The 15636-nt window shown below is 40.9% G+C and overlaps 3 protein-coding genes across 8 annotated transcripts in view; all 3 read left to right on the top strand.

Annotated features, from left to right (window-relative positions):
- Positions 1-1155: 1155 nt before the first annotated feature.
- Positions 1156-9455, top strand: acp2 (acid phosphatase 2, lysosomal). Its single transcript, XM_058085933.1, has 13 exons — positions 1156-1398; positions 3696-3791; positions 3875-3961; positions 4089-4149; positions 4224-4315; positions 4382-4480; positions 5448-5537; positions 5620-5703; positions 5798-5846; positions 6274-6362; positions 6460-6566; positions 7410-7585; positions 8964-9455. The coding sequence occupies exons 1-13, from the start codon at positions 1306-1308 to the stop codon at positions 9107-9109; spliced, it is 1269 nt and encodes a 422-aa protein (XP_057941916.1). The 5' UTR covers positions 1156-1305; the 3' UTR covers positions 9110-9455.
- A 211-nt stretch (positions 9456-9666) lies between these two features.
- rtraf (RNA transcription, translation and transport factor) lies at positions 9667-13302 on the top strand. 4 transcript variants are annotated; one of them, XM_058085969.1, is made up of 10 exons: positions 9667-9725; positions 10056-10224; positions 10343-10383; positions 10611-10662; positions 11090-11189; positions 12356-12436; positions 12505-12593; positions 12675-12743; positions 12842-12890; positions 13063-13302. In XM_058085969.1, the coding sequence occupies exons 1-10, from the start codon at positions 9691-9693 to the stop codon at positions 13215-13217; spliced, it is 840 nt and encodes a 279-aa protein (XP_057941952.1). In that variant the 5' UTR covers positions 9667-9690; the 3' UTR covers positions 13218-13302. The 4 variants fall into 4 exon arrangements, with proteins under 4 accessions (XP_057941952.1, XP_057941954.1, XP_057941953.1 ...); XM_058085970.1 differs by having other exon boundaries at positions 9695-10014; positions 10100-10224; positions 13063-13300; XM_058085971.1 differs by lacking the exons at positions 10343-10383; positions 10611-10662 and having other exon boundaries at positions 13063-13299.
- A 1325-nt stretch (positions 13303-14627) lies between these two features.
- Positions 14628-15636, top strand: part of LOC131137643 (nidogen-2-like) — a 42021-nt gene continuing 41012 nt past the window's right edge. For all 3 annotated transcript variants that reach the window (XM_058085824.1, XM_058085825.1, XM_058085823.1), the window contains exons 1-2: positions 14628-14790; positions 15446-15618. In XM_058085824.1, the coding sequence (XP_057941807.1) occupies positions 15462-15618 (157 nt within the window). In that variant the 5' untranslated portion in view covers positions 14628-14790; positions 15446-15461. The remainder of the gene's footprint in view (positions 14791-15445; positions 15619-15636) is intronic.

The raw sequence follows: 15636 nt of genomic DNA, 5'->3' as shown, positions 1-15636 counted from the left end.
TTAATCATAAATCATCATCATAAAAAAATCATAAATAAATGAACTGCACTTGAAGTGACGGAATGATTGTTGTTATTGCTTAATATGCCTCATAAATGTTCTTGGAAAAACAGGAAGGGTGATGTGAAGTGGTGGACAAACACTGCCATCATCTGGCCTTTTCAGACAAACACACTCATACTGTAAACTGCAATATGACATGTTATAATACAATAATAATTACAATCTAAATAAAGTTAATACAAATTAGCACACAATAAAGTTGTAATTCTTGGTACATGAGGTTGGGGAAAGGTTACGCTCAAAAATTAATTACAAGATGTTAATAATACTTGTTGCGACCTTGTAAATACACCTTTTAAACATCATTAGAGCCCTCTAGACATGACATAACACCCCTATAGTCACCTTTACACTCATATTACCAATATAGTAGACATCATAAAAGAAAATAAGACATATTAGTCATAATAAACCTGTTTACTACCTTCTAAATACACTTTTTAACATCATTAGAGCCCTCTAGACATGACATAACACCCCCATAGTCACTTTTGCATTCCTATTACCCAATATAGTAGACATCATAAGAGAAAATAAAACATATTAGACATAATAAACCTGTTTACCACCTTCTAAATACGCTTTTAAACATCATTAGAGCCCTCTAGACATGACATAACACCCCCATAGTCACTTTTGCATTCCTATTACCCAATATAGTAGACATCATAAAAGAAGATAAAACATATTAGACATAATAAATCTGTTTACCACCCAAAATATGATTTATTGTGAAACCTGAAAACAACAGAGAAATTGTCAGTGTTTTAGATAGCAAGCAGAGCACGAGCCGCCTGTTGCTAGGCAGAATTCACACCAGTCATAATGGATATATGAGAATTTTCTCGAAATTTCTGGTAAATTCACGAGAAAAGTCAGGTATTTACGAGAAAGTTGATTTGAGTTGTCCATTTACTTTTGTTGTTTTTGTGTAATTATATTTTTAGAATGCACACCACTGTAATGTGAACAATGTTAACATGAAGCCTTTTGCTAACTTGTATTCATTAACAAAAACATATAATAACCCAGCTGCACGTCGCTTGTCCGCCTGCGGGGGGCAGCAATGAGCTAAACCACAAAAGCGCAGACGCCTGCTGTTAGCCGAAGAAGAATTTCGGGATGGCCTTCTGTGATGTGTGTGTGTTTTATTCGTGTAGTAAAGCGTCACATTGTAGTACGAAATAGTGCGTCGTGTCTTGTGACACTCGGGTCACGAAGACGGTCTGGACGGACTCCGAAATGCTGCCCGGGTTGCTTTTGTTTGTGTCGGCGATGGGCTCGCTGCTCGGCGCGGACAGCACAGCCGGGAGAAAGCTGCACTATGTAACCGTGGTGAGTGTTTAGTATTGGGGGTAAAAAGCGGCACCATCTAACCCTGGTAACTGGTAAGTTACCCTGGTAAGTCTTTCTGGGTTCGTTGAAAGCGACTGGCGAGCTAACACGTCTTGTGACTAGCTAGCTAGCATACCTTTCCAAAGTCCGCCACTACACTCTTGGATTCCACTTTAAGTAGTCAGTGTAGTAGTCGAAAACTTCGACAAGCTGTATCATCAGGACTAAAATAAAGCTTCTTTTATGTCACGTGGTATGCTCGTGGTATTGATCCTATCAAAAGAACTCCTATTAAAGTGCCATGCATAGACTGTCAATCATGCCATGACTACAATATGCTTGCATTTTATCAGAACAAAGTCAATAATGGGGGAAATCATTCACTTTTATGACAATAGAGTCAAAATATGATGACAAAAAATGGGGAAAAACATGCTGTTGTAGGAGGTTAAAGTCAAACTATTAAGAGAAACAAACAAAAAATGGGGGGGGGACCAGCTGGAATTTTATCAAAATAAAATCAAAATATTAAGATTTAAAAAATGCACAAATGAGGGGGAACCAGCTTTAATGTGCAAATATTACAGGAGGAAAGATTGCAAAGATGTTTTCTGCTGGTGAAAGCAGCGATCTCACTGCCAGAAAGCAACCAGAGCAGCAAAAAGGAAAAAGCCCCAGCAGTTACTGTTGTGAAATAACCTCCAAAATGTCCTATTATGACATGATTATCGATAATCATGCTGACTGGCTGCTTCAGGCTTCACACCCTCTGCTGGCTTTTTTTTCTTCAGTGGCCATGGAATGTGTCGGGGACGTGACAACATAGAACAGGCACGTATGGGTGAATCAGCGAGAATAAAGTCCGAATATTCATAGACAAAAAACAAACAAACACGGGGGAAGAAAACACATTCAGTATTATGAGAAAGTCAAAATAGTATGAGACAAGACAGCAAAAAAGGTGGAAAAACAGTTGTCATTTTATGATACTAAAGTTAAAATATTAAGAGGAAAAAACAGTAAAAATGAAAAAAAGAAATGTGTGTGATTTCTATCAGAATAAAGTCAAAATATTCAAAGAAAAAAAACTGTTAAAATGGGGGGAAACAGCTGTAATTTTATGAGAATAAAATCTAAATATTAACATAAAAAACAGTAAAAATTGTGAAAACCCAACTGTGATCTTCTGAGAATAAAGTCAAAATATTAAGAGGAAAAAAAACCTTAAAAGTGGGTGGAAACAGCTGTAATTTTATGAGAATAAAGTCAAAATATTAAGAGAAAAATAACCTTAAAAGTGGGGTGAAACCAGCTGTAATTTTATAAGAATAAAGTCAAAATATTAAGAGGAAAAAACAATAATGTAATGTGTGATTTTGTCAGAATAACATGAAAATATTAACAGGAAAAAAAGCAGTAAAATGGGGAAATAACAGCTTTAATCTTCTGAGAATAAAGTCAAAATATTAAGAGAAAAAAATTGTAAAAGTGGGGGGAAACAGCTGTAATTTTGTGAGAATAAAGTCAAAATATTAAGAGAAAACAAACAGTAAAAGTGGGGTAAAACCAGCTGTAATTTTATGAGAATAAAGTCAAAATATTAAGACAAAAAACCCTTAAAAGTGGGGGGAAACAGCTGTAATTGTATGACAATTAAGTCAAAATATTAAGAGAAAACAAACAGTAAAAGTGGGGTAAAACCAGCTGTAATTTTATGAGAATAAAGTCAAAATATTCAGAGAAAAAAAAGCTTTAAAATGTTGGGAAAATATCTGTCATTTTATCAGAATAAAGTCAAAATTTTAAGAGGAAAAAAACAATAAAAATCTGTGGGAAGTGTGTGTAATTTCATCAGAATAACATCAAAATATTAACAGAAAAAAGCAGTAAAAATGGGGAAATAACAGCTTTAATCTTCTGAGAATAAAGTCAAAATATTAAGAGAAAAAAACTGTAAAAGTGAGGGGAAACAGCTGTAATTTCATGAGAATAAAGTCAAAATATTAAGAGAAAACAAACAGTAAAAGTGTGGTAAAACCAGCTGTAATTTTATGATAATAAAGTCAAAATACTCAGAGAAAAAAAGCAGTATTAACAACTCTAATCTTCTGAGAATAAATTAAAAACATTAAGAGAAAAAAAATATATAAAAATGTGTGTAATTTTCTGAGAATAAAGTCAAAATATTGTTAGAAAAAAAACATCAAAATGTGGGAGAAAGCTGAGCAGTTTTCCGAGACTGACTGACTTTGGAATCTTGTGGATCCGGCGTAACCAATCTGGCTTGTCTCCTGCAGCTGTTTCGCCACGGCGACAGATCGCCGGTGAAGGCCTATCCCACCGACCCCTACCAAGAGAACGCCTGGCCTCAAGGCTTCGGCCAGCTGTCCCGGGTACGCGCCCTCAGCCCTAAGCGTACCCCCCCGTACGTCCCCCGATCACGTCTTCCCTTGTCCTGGTGTGTGTGTGTTCCCAGGAAGGGATGCGTCAGCACTTGGAGTTGGGCCGCTTTTTAAGGACTCGATACCGAGGCTTTCTCAATGACAGCTACGTCCGACACGAGGTATGTGCCTGGCGTCATGTGACCTTTTCTAAGTCCAGCATGCTAACCACTACACCATGGCGGCAAAAGTGGCTAGTCATAATTTGTGATGCATTCAAGGACTTCTTTTTTTTGTGTGTGTTTTCAGATCTCTGTTCGCAGCACGGACTACGATCGCACCCTGATGAGCGCCGAGGCCAACCTCGCAGGTGGCGCCGCCTGTTTGTTCCCCGCCCCACCTATGGGGTCGTACTTAGTATTTATGTGTGTGGGCGTCCCTCAGGGCTCTACCCTCCCAGCGATGAGCAACTCTTCTCCCCGGACTTGAAGTGGCAGCCCATCCCCGTGCACACCGTGCCGAAGAGCGAAGAGAAGGTACGCAACCACGCGGCCATCTTAGCACGTCACCGTATCTCAGCGCCCGCCATTTTTTCCCCGCAGCTGCTGTCCTTCCCTCTGGGCGACTGCCCTCGCTACGAGGAGCTCATGAACCAGACTGAACTCACCCAGGAATTCCTCAACGTAACGGCCGCTAACAAGGTCCCGCTAACACCACCCCTTTCTTGTCCCCACTGGCACATTCCACTCCACACAGCAACAACAACATGGAACACAATCACTTATTCCACCTGCATGACAAGTACATTAACGAGTACATTTCTAATATGGGTATGCAACTAAAATATAATGGGAATAGAGTCCTAATGTTAAAGGAGTAAAGTCTTGATATAATGGGAATAGAGTCCCAATGTTATAGGAATAAAGTCTTGATATAATGGGAATAGAGTCGTAATGTTATGGGAATAGTGCTGATATAATGGCAATAGAGACGTAATGTTATGGGAATAAAGTGTTGATATATTGGGAATAGCGTCCCAATGTTATGGGAATAAAGGTTGATACAATGGGAATAGAGTCGTAATGTAATGGGAATAAAGTGTTGATATAAAGGGATTAGAGTTGTAATGTTATAGGAATAAAGTGTTGATATAATGGGAATAGAGTCGTAATGTTATGGAATAAAGCGTCAATATAATGGGAATAGAGACTTAATGATATGGGAATAAAGTCTTGATATAATGGGAATAGAATCCCAATGTTATAGGAATAAAGTGTTTATGAGAATAGAGTCGTAATGTAATGGGAATAAAGTGTTGATATAAAGGGATTAGAGTTGTAATGTTATAGGAATAAAGTGTTGATATAATGGGAATAGAGTCGTAATGTTATGGAATAAAGCGTCAATATAATGGGAATAGAGACTTAATGATATGGGAATAAAGCCTTGATATAATGGGAATAGAATCCCAATGTTATAGGAATAAAGTGTTGATATGAGAATAGAGTCGTAATGTTAAAGGAATAAAGTGTTGATATAATGGGAATAGAGAATAGGAGAAGAGATGATTGATGAAATGGGTGAAATATTTGTAAGCTTTCTCCCCCCCCCCCCCCCCCAAAAAAAAAAGTGGGCGTGTCTGTGATGGAGTGTGTGTGTGTTTTACAGGACATCATAGCGCTGGTGAAAAACCAAACAGGACTGAATAAGACCAGCGTGGACACGGTGTGGGGGGTGTATGACACCCTCTTCTGTGAGGTAACCGCACACACACACACACACACACACACACACACACACACACACAGCTTTATTGAATGCAGGTGTGTGTGTGTTTTAGTCCCGTCACAACATGACGGCTCCTACCTGGGTGACCCCGTCCGTCATGGAGAAGCTGCGCTTCCTCAAAGACTTTGGCTTCCGGGTGAGGAGGACGACTCTTAAAGGGACAGCGTCCCGTCTTCCATCCTGGAGTTGGAGGCCAAGCGCCGCTCACGTCCTGTCCTGTCCTTCCCCAGGTTGTCTTTGGCGTCTACAAGCAGCAGGAGAAGAGTCGCCTGCAGGGAGGTGTGTACTTATACTTATACATACTGTACCTTCATCAAATACACCATCCATACTGTACATATACAGTAATATATACACACAAATATTTGATTGCAATTAATTGCATTGTCCATAGTTAACTCAGAATTAATTGCATTTAATCACAGATAGAAATAAGTTTTTATCTATAATGAGTAGTAGAAAATGTGGTGGTGTGGTAAACGATACAATGTGCAACTACAATAATAATGACATCAAATTTTATGTAAAAGTATGTAAAAAAATATACTATACTGTCCATACACTCTATACACGTGCTTAGTAAGGTGCCCCCTTTTTTCTTGCCACTTTTATTTAAAAAAAGTTGTCTTTTATTGTAAAATATAAAAGAGTATGATGCTAATAATAATAATAATAATAATAATAATAATAAGCTGTGTTGTTCCAGGGATGTTATTGGGCGAAATAGTGAAGAATCTTTCCAAAGCCGCCGTTTCTACGGACAAGCAGCGTCTGAAAATGATGATGCTTTCAGCGGTGAGGGAACTTCCTTCTCTCTTCCCTCCATCACCGTACCTTACACTCCTGTGTGTGTGTGTGTGTGTGTGTGTGTGTGTGTGTGTGTGTGTTGCAGCATGACACCACCGTGGCCGCCCTGCAGGCCAGCTTGAACGTCTTCAATGGCAGACAGCCGCCCTACGCCTCCTGTCACATGATCGAGCTGTACTTGGAGGAAAACGGGTAAACAATATGGGAATACAGTCATCATATTATGGGAATAAAGTCATCATCATATCGGGATTAAAGTCATATTATGGGAATATAGTCACAATGTTATGCAAATAAGGTCAAAATGTTATGGGAAAAAATTCTACATATGGGAATAAAGGCACAATTATGGGAATAAAGTCATAGTATAATGGGGAAAAAATCAACATATGGGAATAAAATCACAATATTATGGGAATAAGATCATAATGGGAATAAATTCACTATTATGGGAATAAAGTGATCATATCGGGATTAGAGTTATATGATGGGAATAAAGTCACAATGTTATGCGAATAAGGTCAAAATGTTATGGGAAAAATTCTACATATGGGAATAAAGGCACAATTATGGGAATAAAGTCATAGTATAATGGGGAAAAAAACAACATATGGGAATAAAATCACAATATTATGGGAATAAGATCATAATGTGAATAAATTCACTATTATGGGAATAAAGTCATAATGAGAATACATTTAACATATGGGAATAAAGTATGGTAACAAAATTTACACAAAGCTACAATATTTGGAAAATGAAAATGGAGAAATTGTAGTATATGTGAATAATATTAATATTACTTATCTTAAAAATATTAAACTCAATTGTTTAATTTCTATTCCTTTTTGAAAAAGTGGCATTTAGATGAGAATAAACCTGTTTTACATGTTAATATAGTGACTGCTCATGTTTATTTTAATTTATTTTAATTTGATGAGAAACAAAACAGAATAAACAATGTGCACACACACACACACACACACACACACACACACACACTAGTGTAATAACTGTGTGTATGTGTGCGCCCAGGTCCGCATCGGTGTCCATGTTTTACCGCAACGACAGCAGGGAGGATCCGTACGCTCTTCAGCTGCCGGGCTGCTCCATGGACTGCCCCCTAGAGGACTTTATCAGAATCACAAAGCTCTCCATCTCCGACGACAGAGAGCAAGAATGCCGGCTGCCTTCCAGCGCCAGCAACAAAGGTGACACAAATACGCTTACGACTTCATATCCACTTTCACTAGTTAACATGCGATGACAAGTCATTTTATCATTCATTTTCTACCATGCTGGAGCCTATCCCAGCTGACTTCCGGCGAGAGGCGGGGTACACCCTGGACTGGTGGCCAGCCAATCACAGGGCATATATAGACAAACAACCATTCACACTCACATTCATACCTGTGGACAATTTGGAGTCGCTAATTAACCTAGCATGTTTTTGGAATGTGGGAGGAAACCGGAATACCCGGAAAAAACCCACACATGCACGGGGAGAACATGCAAACTCCACACAGAGATGCCCAAGGGTCTCAGGAATGTCTTGTTTTCTGTCATGATGTCGACTATGTTGAGTAATAGGAGTGTAAAGGTGACTATAGGGGTGTTATGTCATGTCTGATGGGCTCTAATGATGTTGAAAAGCATATTTAGAATGTGGTGAACATGTTTTTTATGTTCTAACTGCCATGACATTCTATTTATTAACTTGGAGTCCGGGCGGCACGGCGGTTTAGTGGTTAGCGCACAGACCTCACAGCTAGGAGACCAGGGTTCAATTCCACCCTCTGCCATCTCTGTGTGGAGTTTGCATGTTCTCCCCGTGCATGCGTGGGTTTTCTCCGGGTACTCCGGTTTGCCCCCACATTCCAAAAACATGCTAGGTTAATTGGCGTCTTCAAATTGTCCATAGGTAGGAATGTGAGTGTGAATGGTTGTTTGTCTATATGTGCCCTGTGATTGGCTGGCTGGCCACCAGTCCACGGTGTACCCCACCTCTCGCCCCAAGACAGCTGGGATAGGCTCCAGCAAGGATAAGTGGTAGAAAATTAATGAATGAGTTCTCCTCCTATTTTGTGTGGAAGTGGTAACATTTTGGCTTCTTATTTTGTCTTTCCCCACCCTCGGCCATCTCTGTGTGGAGTTTGCATGTTCTCCCCGTGCATGCGTGGGTTTTCTCCGGGTACTCCGGTTTCCTCCCACATTCCAAAAACATGCTAGGTTAATTGGCGACTCCAAATGGTCCATAGGTATGAATGTGAGTGTGAATGGTTGTTTGTCTATATGTGCCCTGTGATTGGCTGGCCACCAGTCCAGGGTGTACCCCGCCTCTCGCCCGAAGACAGCTGGGATAGGCTCCAGCACCCCTGCGACCCTTGTGAGGAAAAAGCGATAGAAAATGAATGAATGAATGAACTTGGAGTCCAATATGGTGGCTGGGTCTGGAGCTAAAGGTTGGACGACTGTAGCTTTAAATGAAAAGTGACGGCAGCCTTTCAGGGGAATCATCCTCGCATATTCTCCAACTTGGCTAGCTTAGCATGAAACACTTGTTTGCTTAATGTTTCTTTCCGCCATCAGAAGTGATCATCACTCTGGCGGCGTCGGGGTGCCTGCTGCTGTTCCTCGTCGTCGTCCTCTTCATCTCCATCATCCGCCACAGGGAGCCGCCGGGCGGCCGGGGCTACCGCCACGTCATCAACCAGGACGGGGGCGAGGAGTCCTGACAGGAGCGGGGCGGCGGGGTGGTCGTCGTCGGTCGCAGACGAAGCAGCTCGTCGTCGTGGGACCGCAGCGATGAAGATGAAGTTTGACACACATGAGGGGGGAAGAGGGAGCTCACGGCTTTCCTCTTTTAGACGGAGAATCTTTTAAAGATGAGGAGTGTGCGCTCGTACGCCTGTTTTTGTGAGTGTTTTGTTATGCTCCCGACCAAGTAGGTGTGGCCTGCTGGATGAATGTTTGTACTTCACGTTTCTGTTTTGTTGCCAAAACAAATGTTTGATTTCACTGGAACAGCAGGGACATGGAAAAACCAGCATCATTTTACAAGAATAAAGTCTTTAACAATTACGAGGATGACAAATAGTCATTTTAGGAGAATTTCAACAAAACACACACACAGTAGAAATTAAAACACTTGCTCTATTACATTGACTTTGTTTTACTGATATTATGTATTTCGTGTGTGTAAAAACAGACCAAAACTGGCGTTTTCATATTCGAACACCGGAACTTTCCATTTAAAGAAACAAGTCCGGGGATTAGTTTGGAGGTGGGACTGAAGCGAGTGACGTACCACTGGAACATGCGCAGAACGGACGTGATTTCCGTTGAACGTCGGTCAGTGACAAGAGCAAGTAACTGCTTTTTTAGCTAGCTATGTATATATTCTTTATCAAATGGTAGAACAAAACAAACGTTCAGTAAAACAACACATTTGACTGCTAATTAAGCGGAAGTGCTACAAGGCGAGCCGTTTCTGCGCATGCGTGCCGCCATAACTGGACAACCCCGGAAGCGTGTCATTTGCTAATGTGTGGATGCTAATTGGTAGACACAAACGTAGCGATGTTCCGGAGGAAACTGACGGCTTTAGATTACCACAATCCGAGTGGCTTTGACTGCTCAGGTAAGACATTTGTCACAGTTTTATTATCTCTTTTACGAAAGAGTGGTGTCGTCCCGGAAGCGAAATACGGTACCTGTGTCGACAGACGAGACGCAGCTGAGGAACTGCATCGTGTGGCTGGAGGACCAGAAGATTCGGCACTACAAAATAGAAGACAGGGGCAATCTGAGGAACATCCCAAGCTCAGATTGGCCCAAAGCTTACCACAAGGTGAGACAAGTGGATAGCATACGATGTATTATAGCATATACTATACTATATATTAGAGCATGTACACCATATAGTATATACTGTCTTTTTTTCTTTCTTTTTCGGCTTTTCTCTTCAGGGGTCGCCTCAGCAAATCAATCGCTTCCATCCAACCCTGTAGTACCTTTTTTGGGGCATGAAACCATACTGCTCCTCACAAATACTCACTTCTTCCCTTCGTCTAGCTTCAACTACTCTTTCCCATAACTTCATTGTAGGCTCATTAGCTTTATGCCTCTGTAGTTGTCACAGATCTGCACCCTTGTTTTTAAAAATGGGCACCAATACACTTTTCCTCCATTCCTGAGGCATCTTCTCACCATCTAAGATCCTATTGAACAACCCAGTCAGGAACAGTCAGGACTACTACCTCACCTAGACGCTTCCATACCTCCACAGGTATTCCATCAGGACCAAATGCCTTGTCAATGATCTTCTCCCGTCATCTTTACCAATCTTTGCTACTTCCTGGTCCACAACAGACACCTCTTCTGCAGTTCCTTCACTCTCGTGTTCCTCTTCCTCTCCTTGAACTTCTGTACACCCTTCCCATCTCTATCTCTCTGCTTTGCCAACCTGTATAGATCCATCTCCCCCTCCTTATTGTTCAACCAAGCGTACAAGTCATCATAGACCTCTTGTTTGGCCTTTGCCACCTCTACTTTCACTTTACGCTTTATGTAGCATATACTGTATTATAGCATATATTCTGTGGCGACTCCGTAAACAATCAAAAAGCCGAAAGAAAGAAACAAAAAAGTATTAGAAGTTTATTCCAATCAATATTTATGGGTATTTAATTTTCTATTCGTGTACTTTTTTGCAGTACCTGCAGGACTTGAACTGTCCGTTTGGACCTTCTGAGAGAGCGGAGGCTGTGGACTGGCTGCTGGGCCTGGCTGTGCGTTATGAATATGGAGACAATGGTGAGAGCAAAGCAGAGGCATAATATTGTTGTTGTCGCAGCATAATAAACACCAGCAGATGGCGCCATATGAAAAGGAATGGCTTTTCTCAAACGTTGACCCCACTGCTGATCAGTTCAGGTTACCACCGAACAATGAGTGAATTCATTCATATGGAACAAAGTTATGAATAGAAAATAGCGAAGGCAAGACAAGACTCTCATTATCACTCGTCTTCATAATATTATGGAATTTATTAATAAGTTTAGCTTGTCTCAAAGTGTTTCATAGTTTTGGACATTTGTCCATTGAAGTAGTGGTTAGAATTGTGCCGTGTTTTTGCTGACGTTGGCTTGGTTGCGTTACGGTAATCCCTCGTTAATGGCGGTTCTTTGGTTCCAGACCTGACTGTGACAAGTTGATTAATAAATGAAATATTTTGGCAGTTACAGCGAAGAAAGCCTCCATGCCACCTTCTAAATACATTTAAAAATATTACTAGAGCCCTCTAGACATGAAATAACACCCCTATAGTCACCTTTACTCTCCTATTACCCAATGCAGTAGATGTAATTAGGGTAAATCGGATACATTAGGCACAATAAAGGTGTTTACCACCTTCTAAATACACTTTTTAACATTATTAGAGCCCTCTAGACATGAAATAACACCCCTATAGTCACCTTTACTTTCCTATTACCCCATACAGTAGACGTAATAAGGGTAAATAAGATACATTAGGCACAATAAAGCTGTTTACCACCTTCTAAATACACTTTTAACATCATTAGAGCCCTCTAGACATGAAATAACACCCCTATAGTCACCTTTACTTTCCTGTTACCCAATACAGTAGACGTAATAAGGGTAAATAAGATACATTAGGCACAATAAAGCGCGCTACCACCTTCTAAATACACTTATCATTAGAGCCCTCTTGACATGAAATAACACCCCTATAGTCACCTTTAATCTCCTTTTACGCAATACAGTAGATAATTAATAGGGGTCTTTATTAGGCATTTTTGTGCCTGTTGTTCCACCCATCAAGTCTGGTGCTTGTGTGTCTCAGTCAACATGACATTTTGGGGAACAATATGCTTCATCACAGGATGTATTCCAGCATTGATATATTAGTTTAATAATGGAAGCGTGGTAACTGATGGTGTGTTTTTGTCTCCACCTAGTGAACAAGTACAGGAACTGTCAGCCACCTGACATGTCCGGCGGCATCCGGGCAGCGTCGGACCCTCTCGTCAACCTGGACAGTACGCATCACGTCTCTCCGCGCGGCCGCCTGGTGAACGGACGCCAATCATGTGTTTGCGTTGTTCAGGTGACTCGCCGGACTTTAAAGCGGGCGTGGTCGCCCTGGCCAACATCCTGAAGATCCCACGTCACGACGACTACCTGGTGATGCTCAAGGTGTGCACCAACGGGTCTCGATGACCCATCCCCCTTTTTAACGTGCACGCTTTCTCACGCCGTCTCTGTCGTACCCGCAAGGCCGTTCGCATCCTCGTTCAGGAGAGACTTTCACCAGACGCCATGGCCAAAGCCGACCAGAGTGGCGAGGTAAACGCAACGCACCTTTTATTTCTTCTCACCTTGTCAACGCTTTCCTTGCTATTGTTTGCTCATCACCAATCATGATGGCGGTCTCACCTCTTCAGGGAGTCCCGGTGGCTTTAGACCAGCACATCTTGGGCTTTGACACGGGAGGTGAGTATTTGTTGGCTACCGCCCGCTATCGGGGGCCCGCATGGACGCCGCACATCATCTTCACCTTGAAACATGAAGTCCTCATTTACACAGATAGAAGAAATAGAAAGAAATTTCTTAATAGAAAGAAGTCACTTTTTTTATTGAATGAAGAGGTTTATTCCCCGGCCAGACGCCACCTTAAACGAAGCGGCTCAGATCTTGCGCCTCCTGCACATCGAGGAGCTGCGGGAGCTTCAGACTAAGATCAACGAAGCCATCGTGGCGGTCCAGGCCGTCATCGCTGACCCAAAGACGGACCACCGGTTAGGCAAAGTGGGCAGATGAAGCTCGCCTCGGGACAAACACACACTTTGAAAGATGAAAATAAAAGCAAGTCAAGCAGCAAATCTCATTTTCTTCTTCTAAATGGCTCATCTTTACATGCATAACCTTCTCCATGCTTTCACTTCCTGCTTCCTGTCATGTGCCATTTTTCCATCCACATCATGAAGGTGGCCGTTCGACTCTATGGACATGGCATAACACCCCTATATAGTGACCTTTAGACTCTTATTACCCCATATAGTAGAAAAAATAAGACAGGGATAATAAACCTTTTTACCACCTTCTATATACACTTTTTAATATCATTAGAGCTCTGTAGATATGACATAACACCCCTATAGTGACCTTTAGACTCTTATTACCCCATATAGTAGACATAATAAGACATATTAGGGATAATAAACCTTTTTACCACCTTCTATATACACTTTAATATCATTAGAGCTCTGTAGACATGACATAACACCCCTATAGTGATCTTTTGACTCTTATTACCCCATATAGTAAACATAATAAGACATATTAGGGATAATAAACCTTTTTACCACCTTCTATATACACTTTTTAATATCATTAGAGCTCTGTAGACATGACATAACACCCCTATAGTGACCTTTAGACTCCTATTACTCAATATAGTAGGCGTCTTAAGACAAAATAAGACATATTGGGGATAATAAACCCTTTTACCACCTTCTATACACTTTTTAACATCATTAGAGCTCTGTAGACATGACATAACACCCCTATAGTGACTTTTAGACTCCTATTACTCAATATAGTAGACGTCATAAGACATATTGGGGATAATAAACCAGTTTACCACCTTCTATATACACTTATATATAAGTAAATATATATATATATATATATATATATATATATATATATATATATATATATATATATAATTTCTTAGCATATCTGAAAAAATATGAAAGTGGCAAAGTTACCTGGACTTGGGCTTTGGCCTTGCATATTGCCTAAAGAGAAACATATGAAGGTATGAATGGGGACAGCCGTCAGCAGGTGCGGTAGTGCAGGACGTTTCCCCGCCAGGGCGAATCAGGCGTGAGACACGCCCACTCCCAACAAACTGCCCGCCTCCTCAGTGCGGTGATTGGCCAGAATTCGGACACCTTCCAATTGTACCATCGATTCTGAAAAAGCGAGTAGTGCTTTAAAATAAAAGCTGAAATAAAACACTTGCACAAATTGTTGTCCGGTTTAAACTAATTAGTGTTGGTATCAAGTGTTATTTATAATGTTGATCTCTAATTTCTTCTTTGAAAAAGAATGTGTCGCCGTTTTCACGTTGGTTTCGTCAATTAAACACCTTTATCTTGAAAACCCAAGCCGGAAGTTGTTTTGTCTTCCAACTGACTTGACAATGCGAGCGGCTGCTAGCATACAAACAAGCATCTTTCTTGGCATGTTAGCCGAAAGAACACTGTTTGTTAATACTTTCACCTTCGGGAGGACGTCTGATATCGTCATGTATATGATGTTATTCTTCCTAACTACAATTTGTTGCTATTTCTGCACCGGGAGAGACCTACGTTGACATTCTCAGGTGGGTAATACATCAAACCAATATGTCATATAAATCATTTGGAAAGAGACCACGTGACTAATTACTAATCTATGTCACCAGCGAACTTTGTAGAACTGCCACTTTGATATAAAAAGATATACTAAGAAATTATATATAAGAAAAACGTTATTTTTTAATTTTTTGTCACATACCGAAGTACAAGGTGATATGAGCATCCAATGACATAATGTGTACCATAGTAAGTGTCAATATAGTGATATATATAGCACATCATGACTGGTTCAAGACTGGTTCAACTGCTTGTATTGTTTCTTGAATTTAGACTTTACTTCCATAATAATAATAATAAAAATAATCCCATAATTGTGTTCCAACTATGAAGGATCACACTCCTCAGCCTCCCTGGGAAAGTCTATTCCAGGGTGCTGTAGAGAAGGGAACAATGGTTGGTCGAACCTCTGCTTCAAGAGGTCCAATGCGGTTTTTGTCCCGGAACACTGGACCAGCTCTACACCCTTGCAAGGGTGCTGGAGGTTGCATTGGAGTTAGCTTAACCGGTCTACATGTGCTTTGTGGACTTGGACTTGGATGTAATGTCTAATGTTACACATAAATACAAACATGTAAAGAGATGCATGATGGCTGCAGTGTCTTGTGTGTTTTGTCCCTGCAGCGTGCGGTGGTCCACCATGTGGGTGCGTGTGGCTTTCTCCCTGCTGTGCATGCATTGGGGAGGACACGCAGACGCCTTCAACACGTCTGGCCCTTTGCTTGAATTCACCACGGTGGACTTCTATGATAAACTCAACGCCGGGAAGATGCTTTTTATCTACTTTGAGAGTCAAGGTGTGTCTCCACTGGATC

Source organism: Doryrhamphus excisus, chromosome 10 (assembly GCF_030265055.1).
Source record: "Doryrhamphus excisus isolate RoL2022-K1 chromosome 10, RoL_Dexc_1.0, whole genome shotgun sequence".
NCBI lineage: Eukaryota > Metazoa > Chordata > Actinopteri > Syngnathiformes > Syngnathidae > Doryrhamphus > Doryrhamphus excisus.
This window is presented reverse-complemented; position numbering and strand designations above follow the sequence as displayed.